The sequence below is a fragment of the Mauremys mutica genome, chromosome 12 (assembly GCF_020497125.1).
Source record: "Mauremys mutica isolate MM-2020 ecotype Southern chromosome 12, ASM2049712v1, whole genome shotgun sequence".
In the NCBI taxonomy this organism is placed as follows: Eukaryota; Metazoa; Chordata; order Testudines; family Geoemydidae; genus Mauremys; species Mauremys mutica.
In genome coordinates this window covers 12,593,281-12,611,889 of record NC_059083.1, presented here as the reverse complement: position 1 = coordinate 12,611,889, position 18,609 = coordinate 12,593,281, and the positions used below count along the sequence as shown (strand labels likewise).

Sequence of the window (18,609 nt, the reverse complement as noted above, 5' to 3'; positions counted from 1 at the left end):
GGTAGGGATAGCTCGGGGGTCTGAGTATTGGCCTGCTAAACCCAGGGTTGGGAGCTCAATCCTTGAGGGGGCCATTTAGGGAACTGGGGTAAAAATCTGTCGGGGGTTGGTCCTGCTTTGAGCAGGGGGTTGGACTAGATACCTCCTGAGGTCCCTTCCAACCCTGATATTCTATGAACTGCAGCTCTCTTGCCCCCAGCAAGGGCACCCGCTTTCAACCTTTCACCCTCCGTGGCCAGCACCTGCCTTGGCTCCGGGTCTCTCTCCCTTCTAACTGGGGTGTTCCCAGGCACAGATACCAACTGTGGGGGTGCTCCAAGGCTCAAGCACCCCCTGAAAAAAAAATAGGGGGTGCCTCAGCACCCAGGGCCGGATTAATCTTTTGTGGGCCCTGGCGCTCTGCCCCTGTTCTGCCCCTTGTCCTGAGGACCCACCCCTGCTCTGCCCCTTCCCCCCAAGGCCCTGCCCCAAGGCCCCGCCCCATCCCTTCCCACCACCACCCCCGCCCCCCGAGGCCCCACCCTGCTCAGCCTCTTCCCCTGCAGGCCCGGCCTCCACCGGCAAAACCAAAAGTCCGAGCCTGTGTTCCCAGGCCAAACCCTTCCCTGTGTAATTCCCAGAACAGACAGACGGTCTAACATGGGCGGTGGGTATAATACAGCAGGGGAGGTTGCCGCCGAACGCCAGTCACGGGGTTTGGCAGGGGAAGTTTTTGCTTATTATGCCCCATGCAGGTTCCGGGGCGGCCGAGGAGGCGGTGGTATGTGCTGTTCAGCTTCCTGGATTCATCAGTAATCTCCCTGACTCCAGAGAGATTACTGATGAACCCGGGAAGCTGAGTAACACATACCACCTGGTCAGCCACCCCGGGAACCTACGTGGCACATATCAAAAGTGCAGGTTCTTCTTCCAGAAGAGAAGAGACAAGAGCTTTTCCCACAGAGCGACTTGGGGGGATCTGGCTGGCCAGGGGCTCCTCTGAGCAGGGAGGGGACTCGGCTCCTCCAGGTGGGGGGGTGGGGGCACTCGGGCCATAGGTGGAAGGAGCAGAGGGGGGCTCCACCTGACACCCGTGTTGCCTAAACAGGCCCGCTTGCTTTCCCCCTCCGGGATTGTACCCAATGGAATTGCCCAGTTATAAAGGTACCACACAGCACTTCCTGTGGAAGCCGATTTTATTCCACTGCAGAGGAAACAGCCAAACCGATCACAGAGCCTACATGCCTGCGAATAAGCTCTCCAGATTTGACCCCGACCCTCATGTGGGCTCTGGTAGGAGAAGTCCTTCAGAGCCCCACCAACGGGGTCTTGTGCCTTCAAGCGCATCATAGCTTCAGCTCACAAGCCCGCTTCTGACCCGTTTAGCTCACCCTTCATACAGTCCAGGGGTTGCTGAGCTGGAGTTTCCAGATGCAGGTAATTAGCAGACAACTGGTTTCTCTCCCCAGGGCTTCCCTTCCAAAGGGTGGAGTGCATTCCCCTCACCCGCAGGGATTTCCTAGAAAATCCGCTTTACCCTCATTGCACAAAGTTCCTTCCAAGTGCCGTGTATGTCCCAGCAGTTGAATTAATCCTTTCTTGATAATGGAGTTCCAAACAACCCCACTGAGCACAGAAACATTTGCATTTTTAACTCCATTTGCATGAACCCCAGAGGTGTTAAACCGAAATCCAGTAAGGTTTGTCCGGGTTTTCACAGGTCGTCACCTTAATTGTCTCACCTGTATCCAAGGGTAACAGCCAAAGGTATTGCCCAGCCCTTAATCAGCTGGCCCAGTGTGGACTCTCTGGTGAGCTGTGAGATTGGATCTCCAGCTGAAGCCCTTCCCGCAGTCGGGACACGGGTAGGGTCGCTCGCCCGTGTGGACTCTCTGGTGCAATTTGAGGTGGGAACTCCGGCTGAAGCACGTCCCGCAGTCGGGACACGGGTAGGGTCGCTCACCTGTGTGGATTCTGTGGTGCGATTTGAGGTGGGAGCTCTGGCTGAAGCCCTTCCCGCAGTCGGGGCAGGCGTAGGGTTGCTTGCCCGTGTGGACTCTCCGGTGGGCCAGCAGGTCCGTGCTCCGTCTGAAAGTCCTTCCGCAGTCAAGGCAGCGGTAGGATCTCTCTGCTGCATGGCGCTCCGGCAGGGCCGTGCTGTCCATGCGGCTACCCCCGTGGTCTTAGCTGAGTCTCTCTCCTGAGTGGACCCAGGCGTGCTGGGCCAGGTTGGAGCGCTGGCGGAAGCTTTTCCCACACACCTCACATTTGTAGGGTCTCTCCCTGGTGTGGATCCGCCGGTGCTTGATCAAGGTGGAGTTCTCCGTGAATCTTCTCCCGCAGTTGGCACAGATGTAGGGCTTTTCCCCGGAGTGTGTCCTCTGGTGCTGCACCAGGTGTGCCCGCCGTCTGAAGCTTTTCCCGCACTCGGCGCACTGGTAAGGCCGCTCCCCTGTGTGGGTGCGCCTGTGTCGGAGCAGGGCGGAGATGTCACCAAAGTCCTTCCCGCAGTACGTGCAGACGCAGGGCCGTTCCCTGCAGTGGATCCAGCTGTGCTTGGCCAGGTAGGCGTTCTGGCTGAAGCTTTTCCCGCACTCAGCGCATTCATAGGGTCTGCCTTGCAGGTGGGTCTTCTCATGCTGCACCAGATGCGCCTTCTGGCTGAAGCTCTTCTCGCACTCAGCGCATTTGTAGGGTCTCTCGCCCGTGTGGCTCCGGTGGTGAGTGCTCAAGGCCGTTTTGGTCGTGAAGCCCTTCCCGCAGTCGGGACACGGGTAGGGTCGCTCGCCCGTGTGGACTCTCCGGTGCGATTTGAGGTGGGAGCTCCGGCTGAAGCCCTTCCCGCAGTCGGGACACGGGTAGGGACGCTCGCCCGTGTGGACTCTCCGGTGAACCATGAGGCTGGAGCTCCAGATGAAGCCCTTCCCGCAGTCCGGGCACTTGTAGGGTTGCTCACCTGTGTGGGTGCTCTGGTGGACCAGAAGGTCCGTGCTCCGGCTAAACGTCCTGCCGCAGTCGAGGCAGCAGTAGAGTCTCTTTGCTCTGTGGCGCTCCGGCAGGGTCGTGCCGTCAGGTCCCTCCTGGTGAGACAGGTGTGAGCGCAGATGGACGCTTTCCCTACCCTCAGCACTTTGACGGGGTCTCTGCCCCGAGTGGCAGCGCTGGTGTTTGGTCAGGTTCCAGGTCTTGACAAAGCTCTTCCCACAGTCGGGGCACTTGTAGGGCCGCTCTGTCATGTGGGATCTCTGGTGCCAGAGGAGGAGGGCCTTGCTGGGGAAACATTTCCTACACTCGGGGCATTCAAAAGGCTCCCCCGGGAAATGGGTGGCCTGGTGCTCCAGGAGCTTGGAAATGACACGGAAGGCTTTCCCGCAAGCAAGGCATTTATAGGGGCACTCGCCCAAGCGGAGTCTCCGATGCCTCATAGGGCTGGAGCTGTCAGCGAAGCCTTTCCCATAGGGTTTCTCTCCTGTGTGGAAGCTCTGATGTGCCATGAGGGTCAACTGCCGATCAGAGGGTTTCTGGCAGGGTTTCTGCCCCGAGAGGATTCTCTGCTGGATGGTGCGGGCTGCGTCGGGGCTGGAGCTTTTCCCATCCTTGTGCACCGTCTGATGTCTCAGAAGATGTGATCTCCAGCGGACGCTTTTCCCACAGTGGAGACATCGATGGGGGGTCCTGCTCAGATGTTCTGGAGGCACCAAACTCTGCTGGAGACTTCGCCCACAACTGTGGGATGCGTCTTCTGGGAGGGTTCCCAGAAAGAGCATCTCTTGTGAGCCCTGCCCACGTTCAGTGCCTGCATTTCCCGATCCTCTGTTGTGCTTCCCCTTAAGGTCCAGGAGCTGTTTGAGTTTCTTGAAATATCCCTCTTCAGGAGAGGATTTACCCTCTCTCCCCCCGGGCAGATTTCCCCACTGCTCCTCCGACCTGCCCTGACTCTCGCTAGCTTCTCCGTGGCAAATGTTCCCCTGGGACCTTTCCGAGAATGTCCCATGTGGTTCTGCCAACTCAGGGCCTCCCTGCTGGGGATTCTCCTCCTCGTTCTCACTGGCTGTCCCATCACCTGCGGGGGGAAGGAGAGAACCCAGCATGAGTCACTCCCTGCGCTGGGGAGGGAGGGGCCCCGGGGAAAGGGGATCGGCAAAGGGTTTGTCACATAGGCAGAAGCTTTTGGATCAGCTGAACACTCAGTAGCTGAATCTTCCCCAAACTCCTCCCCACAGCTGGAAACTCCCAAGCTTCAGCATCGATACCATGGCACAGAGGATGGGGGAAGGGAGAGAATACCTGCTTGGTGCACCCACAGTGTTCCCCTCGCTCCATGTGGGAGATCAGGTCAGGTTTAGGGATGGGGAATCCTGCCAGGGGAAGAGAGAACAGGAGAGATCAGGGCTGGTTACAGAGTCCTGGTTTCCTCCTTACACAGAAGCTGCTGGGAAGATCCCAGCCCTATGTTTGCCAGCGAGGCCCTGCAACCCGAGTAGATGGGAAACGCCCATAGTGACTTACCCAGCCAGGTCACATTCTCATAATTCTCCTGCATGACGTCCCTGTAGAGGGCTCTCTGAGCGGGGTCCAGCAGAGCCCACTCTTCCGCGGTGAAATACACAGCCACCTCCTCGAAGGTCACTGCCTTTGCTGCAGCCATTCCCTTTTCCTGCCCTCCAGGAGGACAGGACGACCTGGAGCGAAACATGGATGTTCTTCTGCAGCCTGTCAGGCAAGAAGCGGAAATGGGGATGTTTCAGCAGCGGCTTTAGTCCATTTTGTACCAATTTCCCCTTCACGCTCCCTGCAGACAGAAACTCGAGACTCGGACGTAATGCGCAAGATGCGATTTTTAAAAATACCATCCTAAAGTTCGCCTCCTCGAGCCGTATCCTGAGTAAGAATCCTGGTTTTTACAAGTCCCAGGTGGGCATCACTGGATTTCAGTTCTCAGTGCCCCGAGCTTTTGATAATAGGCCACTTACCCAGGTGCCAGAATATGGATTCAGGAGCCTAAATTTAAAGATCCCGGCCTTTGTCTTTTTATTCCAGCACAACGCCGCTCCCACACCAGGACTGAGATATTTTCAAACTGTCTCATTAAATTAAACAACTTTAATGGAACCATTCACACAATCCCAAACAAATGTGTCCATGTTACCGGGCTCAGCTCCTCCATTAGGAAACAAACCTTATCAAAGGGGGAAATAATCCGTGTTCCCGCACAAGAGACACTGACTCAACTCTCATAACATATCTGCGTCCAAACAGATTTTCACCAGACGACGGAGAGGAAAGCGTCTGACCTAGGAATTCTCTCTGTCAAATGTAAAATTTCCAGCCCCAAAGGTGCTGGAATTGGTCAAACGCTAACAGTTTTAAAATGGCAAAACGTGATTCTCCTCATCTCCACGGCCCCTGCTCAAAACAAAGGCTAAGAGGTTTAGCCTCAAATGCTCCATAATAAATCCACCTGTTACTTATTGTTAGCAAAGCACCTGGGTTGGCTAGGTGCTGTCCAACCACAGAACCAAAGGCTACTCCCTACCCCACAGACCTTCCTGTCTCAAATGACCAGACAGACAGTGTGCGGAAGGGATACAACACACAAACAGCGCAAACAACGTGGTGGTGGCAAATGGCACCCTAGTGCCATGGTGGGTTGATGGGGTTTTTTTTGCAGAGGAGGGGTCAGCTAGGTGGGGATCGGCTAAATGGAAAGAAAAGGGAGGGGAGGTGGTGAGGGATAGAGGGGCGTGGAGTGATGCTGAGATGAAGAGACTGTGTGTCTGGCTTAGGGATATAAAAGGTTAACCAACCTTAACCGTTAACCCCGGCGGCCCCACGCAGGACCGGGGGGAGGGATCGCAGCCCCGACCGCGCTGGCTGAAGCAGCCCCAGCTGCATCAGGCTGGCCAGCCAGAGGAACCCCAGCATTGGCTGCGCTGGCCGGACCCCAGCCCCGGACCCCAGCTCCGGCCGTGTCGGAGCGAGCCTCCAGCCTCCCTCTCCCTCCCCCGAGCTAGCCCCCCCCCGAGCTAGTTCGGTTAACGGTTAACCGGTTAAATGATATAATTTTAATAGTTTAACTGGTTAACTTTTTAAACCAATATTTACATCCCTAGTACAGCTACACTGCATCCAGCTGTTGCATTGCAGCTAGGCTGCCGCTTCCTACATCTTATTTTTGTTTTGGTGTTTTCCCCCCCATCGTGGTCGTCCCTCCACCTCTCCGAGAGGCGGCAGCTAGGTCCGCGGATGAATCCTTCCATCTACCTAGCCGCGTCCGCACCGGGAGTTAGGGCAACCTCAGTACGGTACTGAGGGAGTGACATTTTTTAAGTGTAGACCAGGCGGGAGGGGAATGGGAGGATTGGTGCAAACAGCCAGCCAGCACAGGGCAGAGAAAGTCCAATTGCAGCTGCCGAAAGTTCTCGGAGGGCTAGTCCAGTGAAGACACACTGTGCCGACGAGAGAGAGAACTCTTCTGTTGGCATAGAGTTAACACCAGGCTCATATTTGACTGGCCTGGCCAGTTTTTTTTATGGATTTGCTAGTTGCCAGAAAAATCATTTAATCTGCCAGGTTTTTTGTTTGTTTGTTTGTTTTTAACATGGGTCTAAAGATTTTCATTTTATTCTCACAATACGCTGGGCTATCCACTGTTAAAAGTTTCTGTGTCCAGCTAAAGGTGCTGCAATGTTCCCATCTGTATTTTCCCGCAGTTTAAGCAACAACAGATCAAAACTGTGGAAAATACAGCAGCTGTCTGCCCATGCATACACAAGCGCACCGCAGAGGTGTGAGAGAGGGTATGAGTAGGGCCCCACCAAATTCACAGCCATGAAAACCGCAGCACGGACCGTGAAATCTGGTCTTTGGTGTGCTTTTACCCTATGCTATACAGATTTCACGGCAGAGACCAGCATTTTTCAAATTGGGTCCTGACCCCAAAGGGAGTTGCAGGGGTGGGGTCACAAGGTTATTTTAGGGGGGTGTGGTATTGCCACCCTTACTTTTGCACTGCTGCTTTCAGAGCTGGGTGGCCAGGAAGCAGCGGCTGCTGGCTGGGCGCCCAGCTCTGAACGCAGCACCCTGCCAGCAGCAGCGCAGAAGTAAGGTGGCAATACCGTACCATGCCACCCTTTCTGCTGGCGGCGGTGGCTCTGCTGTCAGAGCTGGGTTCCCAGCCAGCAGCCACTGTCTCCAGCTTCCTGCTCTTAATGCAGCGCCACTGCCAGCAGCAGCGCAAAAGTAAGAGTAGCAGTACCACCGCCACCCACAATAACCTTGAGACCCCCGCCAACAGCTCCTTTTTGGGCCAGGACCCCTACAATTACCGCACCCTGAAATTTCAGATTGAAATAGCTGAAATCACTAAATTTAGGATTTTAAAAATCCTATGACTGTGAAATTGACCCAAATGGACCATGAATCTGGTAGGTCCCAAGGCATGAGTCACTCTAAGTGACCGTTGAAGGGGGGTGGGGGTTGTGGAGTTGCCTCGTGGTTGGGGGCTGCGTGCTGGATTTTTAGGGGGGGGCATTTCAAAGGGGTCCGCATAATAATTCCACCTCCTCAAGAGGCTGGCACCTAGGTGGCCCTTACCTGCAGCGCATGTGGCCTGCAGCCTAGTGCCCCCAGAGTATGGGGGGGGCTCTTCTCCACATGGGGTTGCTGAGGCTCCCCAGCTGGGCCCTATTTTCCCTGGATAGAGAATTTCCACCCTACAGGGGTGCGGGAACAATTTGCGGAGGGGGGGCTGAAAGTCACTGAAGCAAACAGCAAACCCTGCAGATGATGGGAAGCCCTTCAAGCCAGGGGGGGCGGCGGCGGCGGCGGCCCCCCTAGTCCCAGCGCCTAGGAGGGAAGCCCCCCCCCCCAGCACCCCGCCGGGGACTCAGCGGGCAGGGGCAGCAACTGGCTTCTCCTCTCTCCGCTCCTTACCTTGAGCCCAGGCGAGCCGCTCCGCCCAGGGCCGCTGCAGCGATGGATCCGGGCAGGGCTGGGGGCTGGGACCCTCCCTCCCCGCTTCTTGCTCCCGCCGCCTCTCCCCTCTCAGCCCCCACCCCGCGCAGGGCCCGGCTCAGCGGGCAGAGCCCGGGGCTGGCTCCGGAGCCCCCGCCCGGGCTGGGCACAGAGGGGGCTCTGCGGAGGGGTGTCTCCGGCTCCCCCCGGCGTGGCTCCCGGGCAGTTCAGCCGCCGATCCGCGGCGCACAGGAAAGCCAGGGAGAGAGGCAGAGAGGGGGGGCCGGATCCCAGCCCCGAGCGACGCACCAGAGCCCTCTGGTGGGCCCAGCGGCAGACACCTCGCCCCACGGCCGCAGCCAACAGGGGCAAAGCAAGCGGGGCTGGCTGGGGGGACAGTACCAGGCAGGGCCGCCCAGAGGATTCAGGGCCCCCCACCGCTGAATTGCCACCAAAGACCTGGCACTTCGGTGGCGGGTCCTAGGGCGGAAGGACCCCCCCACCGCGGGTCTTCGGGGCACTTCGGCAGTAGGTCCCGGGGCGGAAGGACCCCCCACCATGGGTCTTTGGGGCACTTCAGTGGCAGGTCCCGGGGCGGAAGGACCCCCCACCATGGGTCTTTGAGGCACTTCAGTGGCGGGTCCTAGGGCGGAAGGACCCCCCACCGCAGGTCTTCGGGGCACTTCGGCGGCACGTCCCGAGGCGGAAGGACCCCCCGCCACCGAATTGCCGCTGAAGACCCGGAGCGGAAGTTTTTCGGGGCCCCCAGAGCGGGTGAAGGACCCTGCTCCGGGGGCCCCGAAAAACTCTCGTGGGGACTCCTGCGGGGCCCGGGGCCTGGGGCAAATTGCCCCACTTGCCTCCCTCTGGTTGGCCCTGCCCCCAGGGACTTCCCCCTTGGGCAGCCCGAGAGATGCCCTGGCTAGATGATAGCCCAGGTGGGGAGGTGAGAGCTTTGACTGGACCAACTTCTGCTGGGGAGAGGGTCAGGCATCCCAGCTTACCCAGAGCCCTGCGTCAGGGCTGGGGAACTACGCAGAGCGTCGCAGCTCAGCGCAAGGCGGGACCCCTTGGCCTAGATCGGGGGCTCTCAAACCTTAAAAGACCCTTTTAATGGGGTCACCAAGGCCGGCGTTAGACTTGTTGCGACCGGGGCCGAAGCCAAAGCCTGAGCCGCGTCGCCCAGGGCAGAAGGGCTTCAGCTTTGCTCTCCCACCCCCGCCACCCGGGGCAGCGGGGCTGGAGTGGGCTCAGGCTTCGATCCCCCTCCCTGGGGTCGTGTAGTAAGTTTTGTTGTCAGCAGGGGGGTCCACGGTGCAATGAAGTTTGAGAACCGCCGGCCTAGATGGGAGGGACAGTGGGAGCACAGGGAGATAGGTGATCAGGCAGAATTATAACGAGCTCAGGTCTATATGAATGGCAATGGGTAGCTGGGGCCATGCGGGGCTACAGTCGTCTGGGGGATCAGTGGACCAATAGACAGATCTGGGTGTTGCACCAAACTTCTCAATCCAGGCTTGGCAGCGTTGGGGTTTTATTGGTTTACAGTTTCAACGGATAATTACCCATGTTTATTTTTAAGCAGTTTTCTCTCTTTAAATTTTCACGGTTGCAGCTGCAGCTAAAACTCCCTACGTCCTGTAGGCTCCTCTGTCTGCACATGCTCAGGCTCAGTGTAACCCTTTGCAGCTCATGAGCGTTAGGCCTGGTCGACTGAGATACTTCGCTCAAGGGTGTGAAAAATCCACCTCCCTGAGCGACGCAGTTCTCCTGACATAGCCCCAGGTGTTGACAGTGCTAGGCTGGGTTACGTCTACACGGCGGCGCATTAAGCCCGGGCTTGTGGACTTGGTGTTTATGGACTTGCTTGTGGACTGGTGGCACCCGGGCTTAGAGCGTCCACACTGCATTGTAAACCTGGCCTTACGATTGCCAGACCTGGGTCTCCCTGCCCTGCTAATGGCAACACGCAGGCCTTCTGACTCAGATTTGCGGCTTGAGCCACGTCCACACTGCAAAATGACAGGGCTTGAACCTGAATCACAGCGGTACTGGGGCTCTCACCCACCCGCACTGTGAGGTCCTAGGACCTGAGCCCAGAGTACTTGCTAAGCCGAGTCAGACTGATTTGTGTGTGGACAGAAAAGGGGATTTGGACTCAACCCTGGGTCAGAGCCCGGGGTTAATGTGGCGGGTAGACATAGGGCTGGTCTACGCTAGGAAATTGGTCGATACAACTCAGGGGTGTGAAAAATCCACTCCCCTGAGCGTCGTAGTTAAACCGACCTAAGTCCCAGCCTGGCCGGCGCTCGGTCAAAAGGAGAATTAGCTACTCGGGGATGTAGGGTCCCAAATTGCCATCTACCACCATTTGCTACTTAGGGTGTGTACTGAGCACGCTCGCATGAACTGCGCATGATCGGTAACATCTGCTGAAGCCGCTGCCCTCACCCTGCCCTTACTTGGCATCAGATTCTTCGGACCGGGCTAATAGGGGGCAAACTGGAGGGTGGCCAGGGGACGGAAATTGACTGGCGGGGGGGTCAAGCAGCTGGAGGCAGGGTAGTAACTTGTGACCGAGCACGGGGTGCACGGGGGAGGGGGGGGTCTCTCCTCCACATGGGGTTGCTGGGCCCAGGGTTGGCCCCAGCTGGGCCCCATTTTCCCTGGACAGAGACTTTCAGTCCTACAGGGGAGCAGGAACAATCTGCACAGGGGGGCTGAGAGCCACTGAACCACACTGCAAACCCTGCAGAGGCTGGGAACCGCTTCAAGCCGGGTGGGGCGGCAGCAGCCCCGAGTCCAGCCCCTGTGGGAGCTGGGGAAGGGGGTGCCCGGCGCTGTCCCCGCTAGAGGGCTCTGGGGCTGGCTCAGGGACGGGAGGCGGCAGCGCTCTCCCCCTCCCCCGGACCGTGCGTTTCCTGTGAGCAGCAGATCAGGGGGCTGAACTTCCCAGGTTAGCGGCGGCTGCTTCCGTAGCGCAGAGCCAGGCCCACGCTGTGCCCAGCCTGGGTGGGGACCGTCTGCCCGCACCAGCCCCCCAGCCGGAGCCTGCAGGTGAGGGGGGTGGCCGGGGGGAAAGAGCCGGGGCCGGGCAGGAAAGTGACTCTGCACCCAGGGCCCCTGCTCGCCCCAGCTCTGCTTCCGGGGGGGGCGGGGGTCTGCGAGTCCCAGAGCTGCTACCCCCCCCCGCTCCCCCCCACCGGCTCTCAGCAGCTGATCCAGCGCCTGGAGAGCGATCGCCCCCGGGAACAGGAGGCAGGACAGTCTCCCAGGCAGAGGAGGAAGGAGACAGAAGTGGGGGGGGGGAGTGGGAGGGGCAGCAGGAGCAGTAAGTGGGGAAGGAGATTCCCGGCTTCCAGCCTTGGCCAAATCCAGCCCTGGGCAGAGCTGACTTTCCTGGGACCCCCCCAGGTGAGGAGCCGGGGGAGGAAAAGCCAGGTCCTGTCTCGCCTGAGTCCTGGGGGACAGTGTGTGTGTGTGGGGGGGTCCCCCAACGCGGCCCCTTTGACTCTGTCCTTTGCTAGCGTTTGGTTCCGAGACTCTGTCACTGGGTGGGTTTAGTGCTGCTGGGAGGGGCCGGGTCTGCGCTGGGATAAAGCCCGACCCAGTGTTTGCCCAGCCCAGCCCAGTCCATCTGCCCGCAGAGAGAGGGCAGGGGGAGATCGGGGTGTGACATGGACTCAAGCCCGTTCTGCTCCCTAGTCACCCTGCTCCGCCCGCTCCTCCCACTCTTTTGGGGACAAACTTTCTGGGACTCGGCTCATCTGAGGCCGTATTGTTTGGAAGAGACAAAAGCTGGGGGAGGCGGGAAATTTCCCCATCCGTGGGACAGGGGAGCTGCTCCCCAAAGCACCCAGTTCCATTCAGGAGGGGGCGTCTAACCTGGAACATAAGAGGCCTGCAATCAGCACTCCTGGGAACGGCGTATGGGGTTTGGGGGGCGGCTGGGATCGCCCCAGGAGCAGCAGGTGCTGAGCGGGGCTCTCTTGTTCTTTCAGGTGCTTTAAAGGAGCCGGCCGCGTGTTCCCGATGGAGAAGTGGCTCTTCCTAGATCCTCGGCAGAGGGCCCTGTACAGAGATGTCATGCAGGAGAGCTATGAGACCCTGATGTCCCTCAGTAAGGAACTGTCTGCTGGTCAGCATGAGTAAGAGCAGCTCCCAGGCTGCTCTAAGTTACTCTTTGCTTCTCATGGACTCTGTGCTCCTGGGAAACAGCTGTTTCGCGGCGCAGGCGCTGGGAGGGAGGGGGGAGAAGCAGGACGCGGCGGGGCGCTCGCGGAGGAGGCGGAGGTGAGCTGGAGCAGGGAGGCGGGGCCACAGGGAGCTGCCGGTGGGTGCCCTGCTCACGCGTCTAAGGAACTCAGCTTGCCTCAGGAAATCCCGAGAGATCAACCCAGTAGTAGTACCGGGGCCAGCCAATAGGGGGAGACACACACACACCGCGCCAGGCCCAGCTGGTGAGAAGGCAGGAGAGACAGGCCGGGGGTGGGGTGGGACTGCCGGGCGAATGGCTAGACAAACCCTAATCTCTCCCCGCTTCTGTCCCCTACCCGTGTGCAGAATATCCCATCCCTAAACCGGACGTGATCTCCCGGCTGGAGCACGGGGAAGAGCCGTGGGTCCCCCCGGATCTCCAGGGCTCTGGGGGACAGGACCTCCCGAGAGGCGCCAACCCAGGTGAGGAAACCCGTTCGACCGGCTCAGAAACCATCTGGGAGCAGAGTCAGGAGCTGGCGTTTCTGAGGAAGCCCCCCGGGAGCTCTCTCAGTTCCGGCTCAGCCCCTTGGCTTGACGGCCAAGCTTACTGGGGGGCCCTTCCACTCAACATGACGGCGTTTGCAACAACTTTGGGACGCCACGGCCGCTCAGTTCCATAGTTTTGGGGCGTGTTCTCGGCATGAGTGGTCAGAACCTGATCGACTTTGGGGAAAATCAGACAACCGGAAATGGGGGGAGCACGGGGTGGGGCGGGGGGCGCATACACACGGAGCCCCTGCCAGCTGTGGAGCCCAGCCACGGATTCCAGCACCTCTGCAGTTGTGTGTAGATCAAGCCGCTGGTTGATGGTCCCATGGGCGCTTTCTAGCATAACTACTGCCTGGTCTCCTCTCTGCCCATCCTCCCCCTGGCCCCCAGAATGACATCTCTCACAGACAGAAAGAAGAGGGGCATTCACAGCCCCTAGGAAAGGGGGCATAGCGAGATTGGGGGTGCACACAGAGCCCTTGGCACAGTGGGAACAGGGAGTATGGGGGGAAGGGAGGAGTGAGGACAGGGGGTGAGGAGTCCCTACGATGGAGGTAGGGAGAGGCCAGGAGCACCCTTGGGCGTGCAGGGAGCCCGGCCGACTGGAGCAGCAAAGCGTGCGACTCTCCAGTCCTGGAGGACGGGGCCGCTCCTGCCTGGCAGCCCCCTCCCTCCGCCTGCCCTCTGGTGGCTGAGGCAGGAGAGGGAAGCACGAGGGGTCCCCTCTTCTCTCCTCCCTGGGGAAGGGCTCGGTGGGCAGGGCAGAGGGGGGTTCAGCTCCTGATTTTGTCCAGCCTCCCCCAGACGTTGTCTTGGTGTAAGGCCAGAAGGGACCATCCTGACCCTGTCATCTGGCCTCCTGCTAGCCCAGGCCACAGACGTGGGTTTGGTTCACCCCAGCATCCCGCTTGCCCCCACCCCCAACCCCCCAGCACACGGCATGGCTTACGTCCGGACTCTCTCCTTATCCCAGGGACCGCGAGCGAGACCGAGGGCGAGGCTCCACGGCCAGAAGGCCCCGAGACGGCATCATCGGGAAGCAGCCGGGGGAAGGTGGGCCGCAATCCCAAAGGGGGCAAAGCCGGCAGGTCCGGAGGCCAGCAGGGAAAGCCACCGGGGAAGAGACGGGGCAGAGAAGCTCCATGCAACGGAGGCTTCAAGAAAGTCCGGGATGGGGCGGCCCCGCGGAGAGGCCGATTGGGGGAGAGCCCCGAAGCCAGGCTCAGCGTGGACGGTAGCAGGCAACTTCCTGCGGGAGAGGAGCCCTCTCTGTGCCCGGAGAGCTCCGCCCTCCTGACCCAGCAGAGATCCCACGCGGGGCAGGGCTCCTACCCGTGCCCGGAGTGTGGGGAGAGCTTCATCGAGAGCTCCGCCCTCCTGACGCACCAGCAGTCCCACGCCGGGCAGGAGCCCGGCCCGCGGCGCCGGCCCCAGGCTCCCGGCGGGAAGCGTTACCGCTGCTCCGAGTGCGGGGAGCGCTTCCGGGTGAGCTCCCACCTGGCCACCCACCTGCGCCTCCACACCGGGATCAAGCCCTTCCAGTGCGCCGACTGCGGGAAGGGCTTCGACTGGGGCTCGCACTACGCCCGGCACCGGCGGCTGCACACCGGCGAGCGGCCCTTCCAGTGCACCGACTGCGGGAAATGTTTCGGGCGCAGCTCCCACCTCTACCGGCACCAGCGGGCCCACGCCGGCGGGAAGCCCCTGGAGTGCCCGGACTGCGGCAAGGCCTTCAACAGTAGCGCCTTCTTCCACAAGCACCAGCGGGCCCACGCCGCCCCCCGGCAGCCCCACCGCTGCCCCGAGTGCGGGGAGAGCTTCCCCCGCCGCGCCGCTCTCGCCCGGCACCGCCGGAGCCACCGGGGCGACAAACCCTTCCGGTGCGGGGACTGCGGGAAAGGCTTTGCCTGGAGCTCCCACCTGGAGCGGCACCGGCGCGTCCACACCGGCGAGCGGCCCCACACCTGCGGCGAGTGCGGGGAGGCTTTCAGCCAGAGCGCCCACCTGGTGAAACACAAGCGGGTGCACACGGGCGAGAGGCCCTACGGGTGCCCGGACTGCGGGAAGAGCTTTGGGGACAGCTCGGCGCTGGCCAAACACCGGGGGTGCCACGCCGGCGGGGAGAAACGGCGCCTGGCTGCGAAACGCCTGGTGGCAGAGAGACCCTATCGGTGCGGCGACTGCGGGAAAAGTTTTGCTCGGAGCATGGCGCTGGTGAGGCACCGGAAAAGCCACGCGGAGAGGCAACCTGACGGTGGGGAGAGCTCAGCCAAGACGAGCCCCCGGGGGGAGAACTCCTGCCATCCCTGCCCCGACTGCGGGAAAAAGTTCCCTCGAGGCTCCCAGCTGGACAGACACCGGCGCCTCCTCCACACGGCGGGTCAGCCCCACCGGTGCCCACAGAGCACAGCGCTGGCCAAGCATCGCCGGGGCGACAGACCCTTCCGGTGCGGGGACTGCGGGAAAGCCTTCGCCTGGAGCTCGCACCTGGAGCGGCACCGGCACATCCACACCGGCGAGCGGCCCCACACCTGCGGCGAGTGCGGGGAGGCCTTCAGCCAGAGCGCCCACCTGGTGAAACACAAGCGGGTGCACGCAGGCCAGCGGAAGAGCTTCGGGGACAGCTCGGCGCTGGGCAAGCACCGGGCCGGCAAAGAGGACACATCCCACCGCTGCGGCGACTGCGGGAAAAGTTTCAGCTGCGTCACGGACCTCGACCGGCACCAGCCTTCCCACGCGGCGGAGAAACCCTACCAGTGCGGGGACTGTGGGAGAAGCTTCAGCCGGGCACCGGCGCTGGCCAGGCACCGGCGGCTCCACGCCGCTGGGGGGAAACCCTTCCGCTGTGCCGACTGCGGGAAGGGATTTGCCTGGAGTTCCCACTGGGAGCGGCACCGGCGCGTCCACACCGGTGAAAAGCCTTTCCAGTGCGCCGACTGTGGGAAATGCTTCGGCCGTAGCTCCCATCTCTACCGGCATCAGAGGAACCACCCCAGAGAGAAACCTTCCTCCCAAGGAGTTGAGTAAAGGGGAACGTGACCACCAGGAAGGGACCCTAATGAGACAACAATGAAACCAACCCCAGGAACTCTCCTGCCAAAGGTGCAAGGTGTCTGCCAGGGACGAGATAACAAGGAGTCCACCTGGGAGAGGAACCCCTTTGAGTTCGATCCGTATTAGGCATCGGGGAAGCCTTTCAGGGCTAAGAAATCCAATCCACGCGCTAACCGGGGATAACACTCCTCCATCACGCGTGTTCGGCTGCCCCCAGCCGCTGATCAGTGACCCCCTGGCGGCCGGCACGCCATGAAGCAGGATCTCCTCCTCTCATCCAAGTTGGATGGGAAGCAGCAGGGGGAGGGAGGGAGACGGGGGAGGTAAGTTGCAATACTACAGAATACTATATTCTTGTGGGAGCCCCTGCGGGACCTGGGGCAAATTGCCCCACTTGCCGCCACCTCTGGGCGGCCCTGCCCCTGATGTCCACCCTCGTGCAGGCCCTCTCCCCTGTCTCTCCCCTCCACCGGGCAGGCATCAGGGCCGCCTCCTACTCGTCCGTGGATGAAATAAAGGCTCAAGAGAGAAACTTGTCGCACAGAACAATCCGCGACCCAGCGGTGGTTTCAGAGGAGGCACTGGACGGGAGGCGGGGAAAGGCAGAGGTGCCGCTTCTCAGCAGGCAGCACTCAAGCACTCCGGAGGAGAGGAGGCCAGGCTGCAAAGGTCGAAACGGAGAACCCCTGGAACTGGGAGGCAGAACGGACCTGGGGAACTCACTGCTGCAGGATAAGGGCGCCTGTCGGGATGGTTTCCTGCAAGCGTTCACAGGCAAAGGGCTCGAAGTCCCAGGAGCAATCGGGGCTGGGTGCCACATTTACATTGTCCCCCATTAGCCAGAGCGTCAAATTTATACCACTCCCCATTAGCCAGAATGTCACATTTATACCATTAGCCGGAGTGTCACATTCCCCTTTAGCCGGAGTGTCCCATTTATACTATTCCCCATTAGCCGGAGTGTTGCGTTTACACCAGTCCCTGTTAGCCGGAACACCACATTTTATACCTTTCCCCGTTATCTGACCGATTCTTAGAGCTGCTGTGTCAGGGCACGTTTCAAAGCAGGATCCAGGATTTTCACCGGCGCCGACGTTGGTAGTCGAGTCTAGGAGAAAAGAGGCAGAAATGGGGGGAAGAAAGCAAGACCCTGATCCCTTTAGTGGTTCCTGATGCAGTCAGGAGGAAAGGCGGGAGGAGGCGGGAGGCGGGAGCTGGTTGAAATGCTGGGATTGAACCAGGGACAGCCAGAGTTAAAAGCGTGAGTAGCTGCTCCAGCTTGAGTTAAAGCGTTGAGTCTGGCTCTGTCACAACTCATGCCTTGTGGATCAGCACAGAGGGGGACTCGGGAATGAACACTCACCGAGTGGATTACACAGGGACACCGCCAGGTTGGTTCTTGGGGACCAGGTGACTGAGAACTGTTAACTCAGTGCACAGCTGAGAGGCAGGAAATCCCTCAAGGGCCGGCCGCAGCATGGGAAGAGCAGGGAGGCCATCCTGGGAGGAGTAACCCCGTAATCCTTAGGGGATGACCCTGAGCGGGACTGAGAAGGAGGCCGGGGGAGATGACGCCCCTTAGTGGGTCCTGAATCCAGGCTGGGTCCCGTCACTTAGCGCAGCTGGTCCCCTGTCCTGAGTGGGGATGACAGAGACTGTCTGTGTCCCATTCACCCCCACTAATCTGCCCGGGGAGGGGATAAAAGCCTCAGCTGGGATTGGAGACCCGGAGGCTGCTGTGATTTGCCCCCTGCCGATGAGGCCACCTGCTGGCAGAGAAGGGGTTAACGCTGCGCTATCCGGTCCCACTAGCAAGTGGATCACTGAACTCCGCTTTCTCTGAGCATTTGCATTGTTGCCTATTAGAGAACAGTGTGGCCCAGCAGGTCAGGGACTGGCCTGTAAACCAGGAGACCTGGGCAAGACACGTACCTTGCCTTATGCCTCAGTTTCCCCTCTCTCCCTTTGTCTGTTTAGACTGTGAGCTCCTTGGGCAGAGGTTGTGGGTTCATCTAGCATCCAGCACAGGCTGGTCCTACGATATTCCATCATGTGCCCAGAACCCCAGCAGTTAGAACTGAGGTCATAGACTCCCCACCGCCTGTAATCCTGTCTACACTGGATCCCCATCTGTCTCTCTCCGCTGATCTGTGCTTTCTCCATCCACTCTGAAGGGCTGGATTTCTGCTGAGGGGTGGGGTGGTCTATGAGCAGCAATTGGCTATAGTTGTACAGGTTTTAAAACAATGGGTGTATCCGGGGAGGGTGGAAATCTGTCTATTGAGGTTTGATTATGGGGGGGTTCTAATGTTTTCTTTTAATAAGTAGCCGCTGCTGTATGGGTGTCATATGAATAAACTGTAACACAATCGGCTCTAGGGTAACCAGACGTCCTGATATTTGGGGCTTTGTCTTATATATGCACCTGTACCCCGTGGAAGTGTCCTGATTTTTCACACTTGCTAGCTGGTCGCCCGAATCAGACCACCACTGTATGCAGCCAAGTTGGAAGAACTTCCTTAACTCAGCTCCCTGGCTCAGCGGCGTGGGATGTGAGTGTCCGCATGTGGGGTGTGTACCACTAGGGGGCAGTATGCTCCAGCAGGACACCTGGGTTCCAGGGGCACCGGAACAGGGCGGGTCAGGGGGTCATGGCCCTCCCACCTTTTACTGGCCAGGGGAGGGGCAAAGTAGAGTGTGCAGGGAGTGGGGTTTGGGGGGAAGGGGCAGGGCAGGAGTCAGGGGAAGGGGTGTTGTGGGGATGGGCCCTCAGGGAGAAGGGGTGTCACGGGCTGGGCCTTAGGGGGAAGGGACGGGGACAGGACCATGGTTCAGGTGCCAGAGCGCCCCCCCCCCCCCACACACACTTTT

At 60.0% G+C, this 18,609-nt stretch overlaps 1 protein-coding gene and 1 pseudogene across 1 annotated transcript; one reads left to right on the top strand and one right to left on the bottom strand.

Moving 5' to 3' along the window:
- Nucleotides 1–1,166: 1,166 nt before the first annotated feature.
- Nucleotides 1,167–8,000, bottom strand: LOC123346274 (annotated as a pseudogene).
- Nucleotides 8,001–10,953: 2,953 nt separating this feature from the next.
- LOC123346276 (zinc finger protein 420-like) lies at nucleotides 10,954–18,336 on the top strand. Its single transcript, XM_044983593.1, has 4 exons — nucleotides 10,954–10,992; nucleotides 11,937–12,055; nucleotides 12,499–12,615; nucleotides 13,658–18,336. The coding sequence occupies exons 2-4, from the start codon at nucleotides 11,968–11,970 to the stop codon at nucleotides 15,709–15,711; spliced, it is 2,259 nt and encodes a 752-aa protein (XP_044839528.1). The 5' UTR covers nucleotides 10,954–10,992; nucleotides 11,937–11,967; the 3' UTR covers nucleotides 15,712–18,336.
- Nucleotides 18,337–18,609: the final 273 nt, after the last annotated feature.